The sequence below is a fragment of the Colletotrichum lupini genome, chromosome 4 (assembly GCF_023278565.1).
Source record: "Colletotrichum lupini chromosome 4, complete sequence".
NCBI classification, from domain to species: Eukaryota; Fungi; Ascomycota; class Sordariomycetes; order Glomerellales; family Glomerellaceae; genus Colletotrichum; species Colletotrichum lupini.
Window position 1 is genome coordinate 5,697,245 of NC_064677.1, and position 16,565 is coordinate 5,713,809.

General features: G+C 51.2%; 5 protein-coding genes across 5 annotated transcripts; 2 read left to right on the forward strand and 3 right to left on the reverse strand.

Annotated features, from left to right (window-relative positions):
* Positions 1 to 40: 40 nt before the first annotated feature.
* CLUP02_08789 (uncharacterized protein) lies at positions 41 to 4,353 on the reverse strand (the record flags this gene model as incomplete). Its single annotated transcript, XM_049287771.1, has 20 exons — positions 41 to 156; positions 217 to 435; positions 497 to 550; positions 809 to 940; positions 1,118 to 1,173; positions 1,230 to 1,278; positions 1,355 to 1,481; positions 1,536 to 1,570; positions 1,631 to 1,833; positions 1,929 to 2,029; positions 2,144 to 2,509; positions 2,786 to 2,962; positions 3,035 to 3,073; positions 3,113 to 3,163; positions 3,271 to 3,399; positions 3,493 to 3,535; positions 3,613 to 3,831; positions 3,880 to 4,106; positions 4,140 to 4,241; positions 4,312 to 4,353. 20 exons carry the CDS (start codon positions 4,351 to 4,353, stop codon positions 41 to 43), a joined length of 2,487 nt encoding a protein of 828 aa, XP_049144914.1.
* Positions 4,354 to 4,883: 530 nt separating this feature from the next.
* Positions 4,884 to 6,504, forward strand: CLUP02_08790 (uncharacterized protein; the record flags this gene model as incomplete). Its single annotated transcript, XM_049287772.1, has 3 exons — positions 4,884 to 5,776; positions 5,854 to 6,073; positions 6,343 to 6,504. The coding sequence occupies 3 exons, from the start codon at positions 4,884 to 4,886 to the stop codon at positions 6,502 to 6,504; spliced, it is 1,275 nt and encodes a 424-aa protein (XP_049144915.1).
* Positions 6,505 to 6,716: 212 nt separating this feature from the next.
* Positions 6,717 to 8,016, reverse strand: CLUP02_08791 (uncharacterized protein; the record flags this gene model as incomplete). Its single annotated transcript, XM_049287773.1, has 7 exons — positions 6,717 to 6,838; positions 6,985 to 7,191; positions 7,291 to 7,439; positions 7,530 to 7,641; positions 7,703 to 7,741; positions 7,826 to 7,937; positions 8,005 to 8,016. 7 exons carry the CDS (start codon positions 8,014 to 8,016, stop codon positions 6,717 to 6,719), a joined length of 753 nt encoding a protein of 250 aa, XP_049144916.1.
* A 150-nt stretch (positions 8,017 to 8,166) lies between these two features.
* CLUP02_08792 (aromatic prenyltransferase) lies at positions 8,167 to 9,629 on the reverse strand (the record flags this gene model as incomplete). The annotated part of the gene is made up of 2 exons (XM_049287774.1): positions 8,167 to 8,296; positions 8,353 to 9,629. 2 exons carry the CDS (start codon positions 9,627 to 9,629, stop codon positions 8,167 to 8,169), a joined length of 1,407 nt encoding a protein of 468 aa, XP_049144917.1.
* Positions 9,630 to 12,310: 2,681 nt separating this feature from the next.
* On the forward strand, positions 12,311 to 15,018 carry CLUP02_08793 (uncharacterized protein; the record flags this gene model as incomplete). Its single annotated transcript, XM_049287775.1, has 7 exons — positions 12,311 to 12,526; positions 12,938 to 13,791; positions 13,857 to 13,979; positions 14,038 to 14,155; positions 14,227 to 14,346; positions 14,374 to 14,491; positions 14,840 to 15,018. 7 exons carry the CDS (start codon positions 12,311 to 12,313, stop codon positions 15,016 to 15,018), a joined length of 1,728 nt encoding a protein of 575 aa, XP_049144918.1.
* Between the last annotated feature and the right edge of the window lie 1,547 nt (positions 15,019 to 16,565).

Below are 16,565 nucleotides of genomic sequence, written 5' to 3' on the forward strand. Positions count from 1 at the left end.
CGGGATCTTCATCTCGATATCACGGTGGGTAGCACATTATCTATTCGCAACGCAACACACAGATCCCAACAACATTTCCTCCCTTTGAACAATGGCCATTGGCTTGCAATAAACCGCAATGACAGGCTTTCCCATTCCTCGCCTCGCCAGCGAAGCCTGGCAAATTGGGTTTGTTTGCTGCTGTACAGGTTATTAAAGGGGCTTCAAATGTCACACTAACAGGTATGAGTGATGTACATCTCTTCCGGATTCCGAATTGGTGGCATCCACATGCCGGTCCCCGAATCTCATCTCCAGCCTCGGCGAGCATTCCAACGAAGTGTCGATCATGTCGAATCGTCAGGCTAACTAGCTTGCGTGCTTGACTATAATCTTCTAGAAAACTCAATCTCTGAGCTTGAGTCGCGTTCTCGATCCCCTTGCCCGTGATACGCACTAAATGTTGTGCATGCCCAAATGGGTCCTGGATCTCCAATTGCGTTTAGCACAAACAGACCATCGTCAAGGCATCTAGAGACTGACTTTGTTCTTCTCCCTTCATTAATCTTTGCTTAAGAGGAACAGCAATTGGCATCATTTATCAAGGTTTCTGACAGCTGATACATGGCGACTTCTTGGCGCGTGCGAAACTCAAAAGTAATATTACACGGAAATTTTGTCGCTATGCAAGCTAGTCTCTCTGGCGTGGGTCTGTCAAGGTGATCATCCCCAATCGTATGATGAGAGATGATTCACTCGTAGTTGAGGACCGCTGATAGCTACGGATTAAGGTAATTGCGATCACCGTTTACGTTGGATGAATGTCCACAGACGGTGGTTAGCGATGACGATAGAAAGATATCGAAAGTTGGGATACGGTTTGTATTGAACACTGCTGCTGAAGTGTCGCAGCGTGACGTCAGGAAGACGAAGACAAGGCTCTCGCTGATGTACCTACTGACTACGAGAAGAAAGAACGGAACATGGCATCGTTGAGGCTCACTCACGGCCGAATCTTGGGATTTAATTATCCAGCTCTAATATTGCCCCTTGCGCATAGCTAGCCTATCCCGCTACACATCCTCAATTCACAGAGACACCTGGCGCACTTGTCTGAAAGAATGGCAATCGTATGTACCTTCACTCCATGATCCGGCCGTGGCAATGCTCATGGTCTTGAAAGATATCTCGAATCTGGGCCCGTTGTGACGGGTGTTCTCTCATCAACTAGGTCCGGTGATTTACCTCACCTCAAGTCATATATAAGACGATGTCCTCGCCCGTTCTCGTCGCTCCCAACTGCTTCACGACGTGCATGGAAAGGCAATGTTTTGCCCACGACCTTGATAACCTTGCTCTTTCCCAGCTGTGATACTTTCCCAAGATGACAGACGAACGCAAGCCCAGAAGGAGTCCGGGTGGATATCGGGTAATGGATGTCTAGAAGGTTTCCTATCATTTGCGCAGTTACCACACAAGCTGTCGCCGGTCATCGTGAGATACTGACGAAGCTTTTTCAAAGGCTCGTCGCCAAATCTCAAGGCGTTTCCTCAGACGTAATGTTGCACGTCGAGAAAGGTGACGAGCTCGACTGGGACAAACAAGATGGTGAATAATACCACTTTATTCCACGTCTGTCATCAGCCTTGACTTTCAGACATCTTGATAGATATCTTTATGGAAATGTATACATCCAGTCGAGAGCAGAGCATCTTATGCCTCAAGGGGCTTTGCCAGCCATGGCGGCTAAACATACAGTACTCTATATCTTCTGAGAGAGGTTGTCTCCCAGGCTCGGGGTGAGCAAGTGCCAAATAGCACATGTAGACTTGCCGTGAGCGTGATATCATGGCTCTCATGACATGTGACTCGCAATGATATTAAATTTGAATTCTTCACCAGCCCTGTTGGGCTCGAAATTCGGCTGAGAGAACGCTGCATTGCCTTACGGGCAGGCCCTGCAGTCAACAAATTCGACGTTTGGAACCCGTGAGAGCAGATCTTCACCTTGGGCAACCCGTAACTCTCTTGCTGTGATGGCTCTCCTCGGCTGATTTTTTGCACATTCACTTCTCTGGTGCCCTTCAACTATTTTGGAATTGGCTAGCCTCAGGTTTGAGTTGGGGGGCGATGCGGTGCTCACTTGGGTCCATTATATTTAGACTATTGCTAAAGTGTTTTTCTTCTGCATGGCAGGTTGAGCTACTGTGTCCGATACATGGTCATTCTTGCCGTGGGCTAGGTAAAAGTGCTTGATGCAGATGCTGATATGACGAAATCGGAGAGAGGGTGAGGTTGAGTTGAATGGGAGATACGGCAAGAATCTCGATTTGAAAGACTTCTTCTTCTCTACCAGCTTCATGCCTTGGTATAGATCCAGGGACTGTGAAGATTTCATCGGGGAGTATGTAGACTTCTCTCGAGCCCATGTTACAGTGCTCTCACGTTTTGATATGGGCATCGTCGGGCTTCCTATGAGTTCGAGTATAATAGTACGGAAGTCGTCACGGACCGGAAGGCTTGAAGCTTTCTGCCACCCGTGTTTGTGAAGACCTCAGAAAATCCGCGAGATTCTCAGCAGGACCGCAATTCATCAAGATTTCATGCCGATGAGCAATACGCGAGCACGGCGCCTAGCCTTACATATGCCCGTATCTAGCAACAAGTCACACGGCTCGAACCTCTCGAGACCAAAGTGGTAAGGCAGATTGAGCAGAAAAATCGTCACCACATTCATGAGCGAAACCGAGATGAGAGCGGCCCTTCTTTTCCTTTTCTGCCTTACCTACCTACCTACGGATTGGACCAAAAGCGGAAGTTGACCGGCGGAGACGGCGGAAAACGACAAACTCGCACCGGGGCGGAGAGTCGGTAGAGTCCGGAGAGTGGAAAATGGAGATTGCGTGATGTGCAATTTCCGGCGATCCCGGGGCGGCCGGCCTGGAAACTTTTCGGAGGCCGATAGGCGGCGGAAGGCGCCGCACTCACTTCTCAGTTTACGAGATCGAGACCATTTGCATTTTGGTATTCGACACTAGTAACCAAAAGAGTCCACAATAGTCAAAATTTGCCACTGCTGAGTATCTGGGGAGGACTGGGGGTACATTCAACGGCCAGACCGAACCATTGAGACCAACATGAACCATTTTCGAGCCCGGAACCCACCCGTTCGGAACAGCACAGCCTGAGCGAGAACAGCTGTTTCTATTCTAGCAGCGTAGGGGTAAACTTGCACAAGGCGAACAGCAAGAGAGACAAAGGGAGAAGGAGAAAAGAAAAAGGGGGGCTGACTAGGTCTTTTGGGACCTGGGGGTGGGCTTTGGTGACTTTCTGTATCACGATGATACGGCGACGGGGTTTCAGACCCGGATGAGACCCCTTGCTCTGAGGCGCGCCGCAGGGCTTTGGCTGAGGAGTGACCTAGCGGTGCAACGATGGAAAATCAATAACACCGCTCAGCGAGTCCTTATCTTGGTACCTAACAAGACTAAAAAGCAGCAACTAGTCAGTCACGTCTTTCACCCAACTAGAAGGCTTGCCAATGTCTTCGGCCCGTCTGCTCGGTCAAGGACCAAACTATTCAGTGTGGCAAGGGACTCGAGCACACGCCGTAGACGTCATGAAGGCAGCTACAAGTAATTAGGGTGCTGAGTGCTCACTCCTCGCTCGTGCTGAAGCCTGTCATTGTGAAGAAGGGAGCACAAGTTCTTGGTACAGGGATAGGACAGCAACAGCGCGCTTAGCATTGATGCGTCAAGGTAGGCACAGGAAGATAAGGTAGGCGAAAACTCAAAGAGACAGAAGAGCAGGAGCACATGATCCATCGGAGCTGGGGGGGAGAGTTCCTGTATCCTTCTGGATAGTCAGCACGGACGACGCTCATGCCATGCGACTCGATACGTGTATTGGAAGTCTTGGGAGGTTGGCCCCCGTTCGTAGTTGCCCGTTGCCGCGTGAAAGTGGTCCGGCACGGAGGCAGCGGAAAGTGGAAGAGGGAAATAAAAGTGGAGATATTGGGCAGGCGAGCAAGGCGAGTGGATGATGGCGAGTGGATGATGGCGAGTGGAAGGTGAGGACCAGGTGAGATGTGCCTGAGGAGGCAGACCGATCGACCTTTCGCGGGGCTTCTACGGCTGGACAGGAAGGAAAGAGAGAGGCACGGAGAATGGATTTGGGAGGGAAGGAGAGGGACGAATGACATAATCGGGCTGAGGGATGTGCAGCGCTACGGCATGACCCTTGTTTGCCTCAGGCATGAAAGACTGTAGGAAAGCTTGCAGGCACCGAGGAAAGTCCCCATTCGTCTCCGCAGGTTCCGAATAAGTCACTCACCACCCGGCCGCACACGCAATCGCCCGCGAATCCCCCGTCCATTGAGACAGCCCAGTCACCTGTCCTGCCCTGTGTCGTCCCCGGTCCGTCACCTTAGCGCGTCCCAAGCTGTCCCCGATTGCCCCTCTCTGAGGTGAGTCTCTCTCTCTCTCTCTCAGTCTCTCCCCGAGCAGTGGGCACCCACGCACCCAGCAGACTAACGCCACTTGCAGCACCTGATCTCCATCTTTTTACTGGGTAGAGGCCCGTACCACTGGGCTGCGTCAGCGCAACCTGCCCTGCGTACCGTGGTTACGAAGTGACCGACACACGCTACCACTCTGCCTGCTGCTGCTCAGGTCCCTTTTTACTCCACCTTAACCCATTGACACGGCATTCATGTCATTGCACCTCTCCTCCCACTCCAACTTCAAAATCTAAACCTCCCTTCTCCTTACCGTACCTATCGACCAACTTCGACTCTATTTTCTGTCGAAACAAAACACTCCCATCACCAAACAGACCCAATCGACACGTCCCCTTTGACATCAAAACAGCCGACAAGTAGATTGAAAGACACAGACCTCGTCAAGATGTTGTTGAAATCCCTCGCCGCCGCTGGCCTGGCGATTACGGCCACGCAAGCCTTCGTCATCGTCCCCGAGATCTCCGAAGCCGACAACGAAATCGTCAAAACCCTCCCCTTCGTGGAGGCTTCCTCAGATGTAGGCCTTGCGAGCCACCGCGTCAAGGTCGATTGCCCCGGCTGCCCCCTGACGATGCGTCAACACGATGGCCGCTACCACACAATGACGGACCTCGACAACCACCTCGAGCTCACCTTCTCCATCGAAACCGACACCACCGGCGTCGACCACCTCCTCGTCAACGACTTTGAGCTCTACCCTAAGCCTGCCTCGTGGTACAAGGCTCTCCGTGCTCCTCAGGTTCCCGACTTCGCAGAGGCCGCTACCAAGCACCCTCAAAACGCAGACCCCAACACCCCTCAGCTGGGTTACAGCCTGGGCGTCCGCCCCATCGCCAAGGATAACGAGCAGGAGCTTGAGCTCGTCGAGGTTGATCTCCAAATCATCGAGGTCGGAAACAGCTTCGTCGCCGACGTCCCCAATGTTCAGGTCAAGCTCATCAAGTCCCCTACCGGAAGCCTCATGATCGGCAATGTCGAGCAAACCGAGACCTCCGTCCCGTCCCACAAGGAAGAGGAGGATCACGAGCCGCCTGCTGAGGACTGCACCACCTTCTACTGCAGATGGCGCGCCGCCATCTTGAGAAACATGCGTGGCATGAAGTGCGGAGGCCGCAAGCACGGAAGCATGCGCGGACACCACCGTCACGGACACCACTCTCACAACGCCGGCCAGATGAGACACCACCACCACACCTGGGGTCAGCTGGCTAAGAACATCACTTCCCACATCCTGCTCCCGATCCTCATCGGCATTGTTGCTGGCGTCAGTGTTAGCATGTAAGTCTTCCATTTTCCCCCGTACCCCCCGGTCGCGAGACCCCCTTTCCCGCGGATCCACTAATACGACATTTCAGCATTGGCATGATGGTTGGTACCTTCGTCGTCTGCCTCTGGCGTGTCTTCGTCCGCCGTCAGGCCCCCTTCGCTCGCCGTCACTGCCGCCGCCGTGCCCGCAGAAACACGCATCGCGAGGCCAGTGCCGTCGAGGAGAAGTCCGAACTCATGGCTGAGTCCGCCGACCTTCCTCCTTACAAGGACGAGGAGGAGGACGTTACCAAGACCGAGACCGCTCAGGTCTAGGAGAGCGACATCATATTGGAACCGAACTTCAACTTGAAAATCAACTCACGTGCGAAACTGATGATACCACTTTTCCTTTTACTCCTTATCGTTGCTTTGCAGAAAAAAATAACCAACACAAGAAATCACGTATCGAACCACGAAAAATTGGACAAGAGAGGAAACTACACATCTCATAAAGAAGCGGCGTTTTTGTCTTTACTTCGATTTGGTTCGAGGAACGGGACTGGCAAAAATTAGGAATCTTTTCCCAACACACATAGAGCGTTTCACAGGATGCTTTTGATGTGTTTCTTTCGGAGACGGATCGTGTGCCGGACGTCTACACATACACTCTCATTTTCCCACCAAGCGTTATTGTTATCAAAATGGACGCCATGATAGCCGTAAAGGAAAGCATCGGGGACTCGAATTTGTATTCATAGGCTTTTCAAAAACCTACACTCCTTGAATTGATTCCTCTAAGCGAGCCATATTGGTATTCACTCCTACCCGTGATGCCTGACCAAGCTTCTAAAAGGAAGCCCGCGTGTAGACATACGGCTAAGTGACGTAATTCCCCTTTCTCCTTACACCAATCCCACGCTACACCACATGCCTATATGAAGTCCAAGCTCTCTCTCTAGGAAACCTCTTCTCAGTCGTCGAGGAGCGGGAACATCTCATCCCGAGGTAACGCATGATGGAGGGAGTGAGTTGCCATGGGATGGAAAACTCTACCGGGAGGTGTCTGCAAGTAGGTGACAAGATCGATTTCCGCTCGACACATCCGACAAGCAGTTCCACCATTATTATCACTAGCATTGATATCTATCAAGCAGAGTATATTTCTCTACGTGTATACCTTAGAAGGACCTTGATATAGAAAGGGATAGTAATTATGATATGAGTAGTGAAAGGGTTACTTATCGAGATGAATAGCAGGAACTCGATTTCGTCACTCACTTGGTCTGTTTGTGTGTAGTCGGGACGTTTGACGTCCGCACGTATCTCCCGGTCGTCCCGGTGCTGGCGCTTACCACCACCACCACCTTCATTACCGGGTATCAAAGCTAATTCGGTAGTAGGACTCTCCTTACGGGTTACTGTGCAGTTACATAATCTCCGCCGGGCTGGGACGGAGCGTAGTTGAATTGGGGATGAAGGCAGTCGATGTCAGAAATTGCTAAATCGGATGAATGCGTGTTGCGTCTGATAGACCCGATCGATACATGGCAATGTAACAATAAGACGGAAAAGAAGGGAGGGGGTGGCGTGGGGTGGGAAGAGTTCACCACCGGTCGTCTTTTTCTTGTTGAAGCTTGACGTAACTTCACCACGCAGCACAGTTTCGAGCTGATCCGTCGAACCTGGACGGACACTTGCTGTGGTGGTATGGTGACGAGCAAGGAGTTGGATAGGGGGCATACAAGGGCTTTTCATTGTGTATAAAGATTGTTTCTATATTCACCTGGATGGTGGTAATGAGGATGAGGTAGTTACCTCGGGTCCACACGATACTTTATCCCATCGCGCAGCTGGATGGCCTGGATAGCCTGAAAGATTCGCCAGGAATGGGTACTCTGAATTGCGTCGAGTCCCGTGGTATAGGAGAAGAAGAGGTATTACTTTCTCGTTGTGTACGGCCGACTATAATATTCTTCTGTCCGTCGCAGTCCCTAACTGCGGCAGGCCAGCGTCGTCCGACTTGTTTATAGACTAATACGAGGAACTAACTTTTAGTAGGATTTACGCTTACACACGAACACGTTTTCACGATCTTCTCAGCCTTGCAGCCAAGAGACGAACATTTCAGCATGACCAAAGTATGAGTTGTGCGTGAAAAGGTTAATTTGACTTCTTGGGTTATTCCGTCAGTCTATGTCTCTTGTCATCCAAATCTGTCTGTCCTGGACACACGTATATGAATCCGTGGTTCGGGCCACCGTCAATCTCATGGTCTGCCGCATATGTCAGGGAACGGTGCTCAGAAAATTATGCCTCTCAGGGGCGCGAGCAAAAGGTATACAGTAAGAAAGTGAGAAGAAAAGTAAAAACGCCCCCCCATCCTAAGCAATTAGTCCCAGTTGCAGTCGTGCTCTGCCCCTTCAAAAAGCCAGCAATGAGTCCTGGGGCCTGATGGAGTAGTAAATGGTCAGGTAGGCGCCCTTCTTCTCAGAGTAGGCGAATGAGATGTACGAGTGCGTTCCTGTGGTCTTTCTCAGGTCCGAACGCGGGCTAATCAAATAAGTCAGTATTCAATGAAAGAGAGAGAGGCACAGGAGTCGACTTACAAGCAACGAGCCATGTCATCTTGGTACTTCTCAGCGACAGCCCAGCCTCTGGAACGGAAGGCTTGGGCCAAATTTGCTGAGATGACGGCGTCGCTGTCGGCGTATTGCCAAAGCGGCACGTATGCCTTCACCTCGGGCCACTTCGCGCCAGGCTTGAGCTCGAAGCCGTAGCAGATGCCCTTGTGGAGAGTGTTCACCATCTTTGGCTCCTTGTTCCAATCATCGTCGTGAGGCTCTGCCTCGTTGTGAAGTAGATGCCAAATGCCTTTAAGAATCTCGAGGCCCTTCAGCGTCGCCTCGTCCTTGATCTGCCCGCCGAGAGTCACCACATTGCGGACGACGTTGAAGGCGTTTGACCGGGTGCGAGCATACACCTTGACGCGGGCTCCTTCGGCAGGGTCGATGCAATCCAGGGCGATCATCTCTACCGGAATGGCAAATGGGCAATTCTTGAAGTACTCCTCCGTGGCGTTGGCAGACTGGGAAAGGTCGGCGCCCCGGGGTGACAAGGTGCGGATCGCGTCAAACGTAATGTCTTCGGTCGAAGCCCCCGTTGCGATGTGTTTGAGGACCGGGAAGAAGTATGCCTTGAAAACAGCCTTGGCGCCATCCAGGTCAAAGGCAAGGAACGACGTTGGCGCACGAGTTCCCTTTGGAAGTCTGGAGAGAGCCGTCTCTGACTCCGCCTCGGTCAGGAATAGAGCGGACATGAACTGCTCAAACCACCGCGTGTCCACACCATGAGATACCATACGCAAAGCAGGAAGGATCGCAGGAACGATCTTCTGTGCAAATGGGTCTGATGCTGAGCCGCCATGTCGACCCATGGGCTCAAATGAGAAGCGAATCGAAGAGGAGCCCGAGTCAGTGATGTTCCACGATGGCTCGAATGGAGAGCCGTCGGCGGTGAGCAGGGGTTTAGTCGGGGCCGTGGCCGGGTGAGGACCCATGCACGGGATGATGATCTCCGAGAGAAGCTGGAGGTGGGCGGCACGCTGAGCCGGCGTGTAAGAGCCGGCAGCCTTCATGAAAGCATCGAGAGTCTCGGCGCAACGAACATTCCAAAAGTCTTGGTCAGGCTTGTGAATATAGATGGAGCCTTGTGCCGGAAGGCATAGGTCCTTTTCCTGTTTGGCCATGGCCCGAGGGGACAGGACTTCGGACTGACTGAAGGTCATGGGTGACCTCGGTGACCTCAGGGCTCTGGGGGAGAGCTGCAGAGGGAAGGGTGACCTGGGAATGGCCGTGTAAGCGGACGCTGCCATAGTGGGAGCCATTATTGCGGTGAGCTGATGCAAATATGGGTATTGGAGAAGTGTTTGCGAGAAGAGTTTGTTCTTCGGTAACCCAAAACCAGAAAATGGGAAGACTGTCCAGGACATTATATCTCTGATGAGGTAGTTCCAACCCATCAGGGCACCACACTCAGCTGCGATTGCCTCAAGCGGCTCTCTCAAGGCTGATCCTGAAACCGTCTGTCATCGCGCAGGTGGCTGGGTCGTTACGGCCTGCCGGTGCTCTGCAGGGACAACGGTAATCCAAGACTTTGGTGAAGACAGGATGGGCCAACATATGGACCCTGCCGAGGGCGTGGCAGTCCGGGGACGCATGGCTGCCAGTCGCAAGTTAACTCGGTCTTTGCAGTGAGGCCAGCCGTCTGGTAAGGTCGACGGGGAGGTTGTCCGCTGTCAAGAGCAAGCGAAGCAAAGGGTGTTCCTAGGCCGCCGGTCAGTTGCATTGAGGATACGGACACTCTCTCATGGTCCCCCCTCTGCCGGACTGCCATATTGGGCAACCACACGAGAGGAACCCACTAAAAATCCGGTGGTGTGGTCCGGAGGCGTCAATCGGGACGTGAACTTGTCCATGCGTATTTTGCGAGGAGAGAAAGGGCCCGAGAGGGGCCCGCGTCTCTTGGAGATATTTCGCATTCGTTCTTCAGCCGGATAAGGTGTCTTTTCTGGCGTCACTACCGAAAGAAAAGTGGCTAAAGATGGCAGCATGTGTTTTGTGACGAAGTAATCCGTACGCGAATGGAAACCATGCTACACATCGTTCGCACTGACAAACAAGTCAGTCAAAATGCAAGCTGCGGGCTGCGGCTGCACATGGTCACTTACAGCTACATGCTAGCATTGCCTCTGCGAAAAGCACAGCTGCTGTCACAACCAGCAGAATCCAGGGCCAAGGCCGCAGTGTCAGTGTGTCGGTGAGGCGCAGATAGGAGAGAAACACCGTTTAACGCCGTCCTACGCAGTAGCAGCTTGGTGTGGTCTTGGCAGGTACCAGACATCGAGATAGGCTCTTGAGCTTTGGTCGCATCTTTCCTTGTTGAGAAAGTAGGCTAAGAAATCTTACCGGACACCCGGAGGATGGAGAACAAAATGAAAGATGCTTTCGAGACGAGGGGTGTGTGAGAAGCTTCGAAACCTGGCTTCTCTGAAAGGGTGGAAGATGAGATGAAAGGTCCGCCCTCGGGCATCTACCTACAGAGAAGGACATGGCTGGAGAAAGTCTGGACTTTAGCTTCCGCAGAGGGGCGCACTAGCCGAGGTGATCGGTTTAACCAGCAAAAGAATGCAACCTGGAGACGGCTTTTGGGAGACTCATGCGGGAAGAACTCAATGCGGAAGATACAGCTGTTGTTGGGGATGACCGGCGGTCTCGAATTCGGGAAAGCAAGCGAAAGGTTGCATCCAATGCCCATCAAGCAACCGGATTGCCATCTTGGAAATTGCGTCAGTTGTATTGATGGGTTACGGGGAATTGTTTCGACCGGCCGGGTTTTCGTGGAATTATAATTTTACCTCTCCTTTGCGAGAATTATTTGCGTAGGGAAGATGGACCCTTCGGCTCATTTCGACTACAGAAGCCCAATCTAGGACGTCCTGCCAACTTATTCTTTCCGCGTGGCTTCATGATAAGTAGGAGCTGATATCTGAAAGAAGCTGCTAGGCCGGTTCGTTGGCTTGTGCATGGAAACCAGTGGTCATGGGAGAAGGAGAAGCGCAGGCGCACCTGCACTGCCACGGCCCGAGGCCGCGCGGGAGACGAGAGAGGATAAGAGCCACATCTGCTCGAAGCTAGCGAGTTTAAAATCGCTTCTGAACCTCTCGGTCTATCAATCATTTCATTCTGGGCCCAGGGTGTCTTCGCATGTTTCCTTTCCTCACCCAGTGAAGTTATAGCATAGACGGATACCCCATTGAGATAAGAAAACAGACTGTGCGAAGGAAATGTGACGTGCCGTTCATGATAGCGAGGTTAACTTTGTAGAGTCGCCTGGACGTAAGAAGGATTTCAACTCCAGCGCTCGGCTGAGTAAAGTTCTCTGAATCTGCCTGCCGGGAAAGAGTCGAGCAGTTTGTGGCCGAGGTCTTCTGCAGACCAGCAGAGGACCAGCTTACGCTCTGAGGATATTGTCTGCGGGCTCGGCAGTGACATCACGCCGCATCGCCGTCTTCTGTGCTTGGATAGGAAGAACGCTCAGAATACGAAGATAGAAGGCTTCTATGCTATGACTTGTCTGTGGCTGTACCGTCTCATGCTTGCCGTGACCCTTCTTCTATGGAAGCAGATAAGCGGGCTGTGGGCTGAGGAAGAACTCGAATGGGCAGAGTGCTGCGGCTTGAAGATTTCATGATGCACCGAAGTACAGACCAACCGTCCGAGCTTGCGTCAAACATGATGTTCTGGTGGAGTGGGGGTTGCTGCGAGGGATACTGGCATCCTGCTGACTTACTTAGGTAATTGAAAGTCAATGCCGACGCCGGGTGACCGTTCAACTCTCTCCTTCAAAAGAACCCTGGTTTCCGACCATCAAGGAGCATTCTGAGGAACCCCCCGGGCCGCTTGTTATATATCTAGGCATGCCGAAATAATCCATGTTAGCCTGTGGCCACACAGGTGCAGCGTCTATCCCAGATGCTGGCTAGTTGTAAGTAGGCATTTGGTCTCCATGTCTCATTACATTGGTGCCATGCCATGCAGCCCAATTTTTCATTACGTCTCAAGCGGTTTGTTGTACTCAGCCCAAGTATTCCATCTCAGAGCTACATTGAGTTCCAAGTTTTCATATCGACCTGATCCCATCCGGTCCTTCCAGCAACAGAACAACTATGTGAAGCGACAGGCTCAACTCGGCCATCTTTTGATGGCGGCACGATATTCCCAGGTCTGAATAATGGCAACGTTGCAGCTGAGAAATCCAAGAATTGAAGCTTAGCTAGAGGTTGTCTTACTGTTGAAGTCTCAGCAACGGGCTCGAATTCCCGGGTGATTGATGAGCCGCCCTGGGCCCAACCACACGTCAATCAGAATGTATGTGATCTGGATCCATGGAATTTCGGCTGGTAGACCGAGACAGCCACGCCGCCTCATTGCCATCTCAGTGCTATGCCATGCATACCTACCTGTCCCTTCTCCCTTATACCAGGCTAAGGACTAATTATGATCGTTACCTAGTGAATAAGTCCTGTAATACCAGGATGGAACTAATGATTCACTCGGATAACTAAAGGCAACACTCGTATCTATTGCAGACATTTTTCATGGTCTCTTCTATTCCTTTTGCTTCAACATGTAGATCCCAAGTTTCCATCGCTTGGTGTACTGTAAGAACATTCCTCATCTTTTCAAGTGCTCTAGACAATCCTGTCTATACATGATGCCTTCTTTTTGGGTTACAGTCTTCTTTGCCATCAGCTATGCCTTCAACTGTGTGCTGGGTCAAGGGACTGCATACAATGTTCCACCTATGGCGTATCAGGGATGCGGTATGCTATACAACACCTTATTGATAACAGTAGCACGAAACGGGACCGACAATGGGCCGCAGGTTTGCCAAGATCTATGCATAGCCAATAGCAGGGACTTCGCTCTCCTTCGCGATACATATTGCTACTGCTCCTTACCCGCGGCCGATATCAGATTTGTTGACACCGTTGGCGTTGTTGACAGCAACTGCAACTACATCTGCGGCGAGACTCCGCCCGCGGGTTCTCCTCCTGCAAACTGTGGTGGAAATACGGGTAACCAGCTCTTATACTCTGTATATGGCACGAGAGCGGTACCCGTCGGCTTGTTTGCTGGCACAACAACTTCTACCACTTCTACCTCGTTTTCGTCGTCTTCTTCGTCGACTTCGTTTTCCAACGTCACTGCCTCATCCACTTCATTGACTTCATCGTCATCAACATCATCCTCAACAGACTCTACCTCATCCACTTCATTGACTTCATCGCCATCAACATCATCCTCAACAGACTCTACTTCTTCCTCGTCTAGTTCATCGGCATCTACCACCACAACCTCGCCTTCATCCTCATCTACCTCTATCACATCAAGCTCATCCGACATTTCCACGTCTAGTACCACGTCTACCTCATCTTCCACCTTTTCGTCAACATCCTACTCTTCTTCAACACAAACCTCATCCTCGTCTTCCTCATCCTCGACTGATGCCACCTCCGTAATTTCTACCTCGCCTACGTCTGCCTCGACAGTATCTTCGACATCTCTCTCCTCTACTTCTTCCACGTCAACATCGGCTCCATCGCTGACTTCATCTTCCACAACATCCACCTCCTCGTCCTCATCAACTGGAACTACTTCAATATCCTCCTCCAGTACTACTTCTTTGAGCACCTCGCCTACAAGCTCACTTAGCAGCACTTCATCTTCCAGCACTGCTACGGCAAGTTTGTCTACAAGTACTTCGGCCACAACGCCTTTAACCTCAAACACCATCTCAGGAACATCTAGCACCAGTGGCTCTTCTACTAGTCTTGCAACGACTAGCCCTGTCTCGAGCAGCGCATCAGGGGGCCTGTCAAATTCAACTTCTACCTCTTCAACTCTCTCATCATCTCTGAGCATCACCTCCTCTTTGACAAGTCAGTCCTCGACAGCCAGTGCTTCGACGAGTACCCAAGTCACCAGTCCCATCAGCACCCCAAGTGCAACTGGAACGATTTCTCTATCTGGCCCAACTGGGTCTCAGACACAATCGGGCGTCACTAGCACCTCGTCTTCCTCAATATCGTCATCAACCGCAAGCCCATCTATAACAAGCTCTCCTGTTCTCCTTGGGCCCCCTTTTCTTCTCACTGTCTTGACGCAGTCTACCTCTACGAGTACCGTATGAAATTTGGCTTGGCTCTCCATCAGAAATTAGAGGGAAATAATTGATGACATTTTTTGTGGTGAACTTTGACGGAAGCGACTATCCTAAGCCACGTACACCCTTTGTCTAGTGGCTGTCAAACAGAGACAGAAGGGCTAACCGATGTTCCTGGATTATAAATATTCAACATACGTTCGTGATGGTCGGCGCATCGTTCATATTGAGTTTTAAAAGCGGGGTGTCGCCAGTTATGAGAGAAACATTCATGGAATCCCTGAGAATAGCAATAAAATTAGAATTAGAAATGAAAACAATCAAAGACTGACGCCCTCGACATAATGAAGAGAACAAACTGAAGGCAAGACACTCCTCTTTTCAAAACACGATCTTGCACACTAGCTCACCCCGACTCCACCACCGACAGACGACGAGGCAATAACACGTCCCAACAATCTACGAGATTCTGCCATCACGGAATATCATTATCATCTGTGTTTGTTTACTCTGAATCGGCAACGTCTTCATCACACATACTTCAATAGCAAGGTGTGGACATCCAGGTCTCGAAGTCTGATGGCTGACTAAATCCCGCATGTGGGCCGCCTTCCACCGTTTGCCCTTGCTAGCCCAAGCGAATCCGCACATCGTAGGTACATATTCAGCTATTCCTGCACGAAAGGACATCAAGCATCTGTAGTGTAGTGGTTATCATCCTTGCCTTCCACTCATTTGACTGAATAGCAAGGGACCCGAATTCGATTATCGGCGGATGCATACCCAAACACGTTCTGTTTTTGCCTGGAGTGGCTTCCTTTTGCCTCTTGACTAGGGTCTATAGAGACAAGCAGACAAGCAGACAACCAAGCTAATCACGTCGATCTTTCGTCCTTCTATGGAGTCCAAAACTCCGTGCGGAGAATTAGTGAAGAGCTTTCCAGAGTTGGTTTTTATCTTCTCTTGCTCAAGTTTCAGGGTTGTTGCTATGAACTATCATGTCCCCCTATGGTGTTTCCAGTCCTGAGCACTCTGGTAGACTGACAACTTCATTCATGTTCCTGCCCTTTGTCCTTCACAAAACGCACCTTGGCCATTGAAGTCTTGAATATTCATAGAAGTACTCCCATTCTCATCCCAGCGCAGCTCTGCTCGCTGCATTGGCGTCATGCTACTTGGTACTGTGGCCAAGATGGACTCACTCAAAGCCGGAGATGTGTCTTACGACTTGAACTCCAAGATGACATCAATTTCCTTCATTACCCAAAAGAGCAGCTTTGAACTAACGCCATGTCTTACTCTCTTGGGTCTGCGGCCAATTGCAGCGGCCAGGTAGGCAGGAAATCGAGTGGCATCGCGAGTCAAGTTAGGATTGCCTCTATCTCTGGAGCAGCTTGACAAATGGACTCGTGACGAACAAACAATCATTGATCTGCACCATTCACCTGCTTCTGTATAGTTTGCGGCGAGTCTGCCTCGGTACACCGCCCCGGGTCTGATCTCCCTGTCGATAACCTCGTTTCTCTCTCGGCATCTTTCGAAACTGGGAATAGTCAAAGTCCTTCGCCACCCAAGTGATCAGATTGATCCCCGGCCTGTACCGCCCTTATCAGCAGCACGCGAGAGAGCACTAGAGGTGCATGTAGTAACACCGCCCGCGGACGCGAGGATGACCAACGTCTTCTCTCAACACGTGCTCTCCAGGACCCGGGACAATCACGTTCCGGACTTATCTTCGAAAACTTCAATGACGAATAATATCAGCGTCAGAGCCTTGCGAAAGTCAACAGAACCGCCAACACGTCTGAGCAGAGATCGACGGGAGCCAAGCTCGTGTTCCCTGAAATCGCGGCGCAAAGATCTGAGAGATAATATGCCTCAAGTTGCCCTGACCACACCCAAGGAGTGCAAAAGTCCTGCTTACCTCACTTATATCTCAAAGCACATCGATTACTCTGGTTGAATAAGTAGGACTCGTCTCTATAACGGCGCTAGAGAAGTCGCCGTTGTCTATATCTAGCCTCAATAGAGGAGGCGAGTGGTTACACATGTCTCGTAAGACCCAGGAAAGAATACCACGGCCATAGCTGAGGTG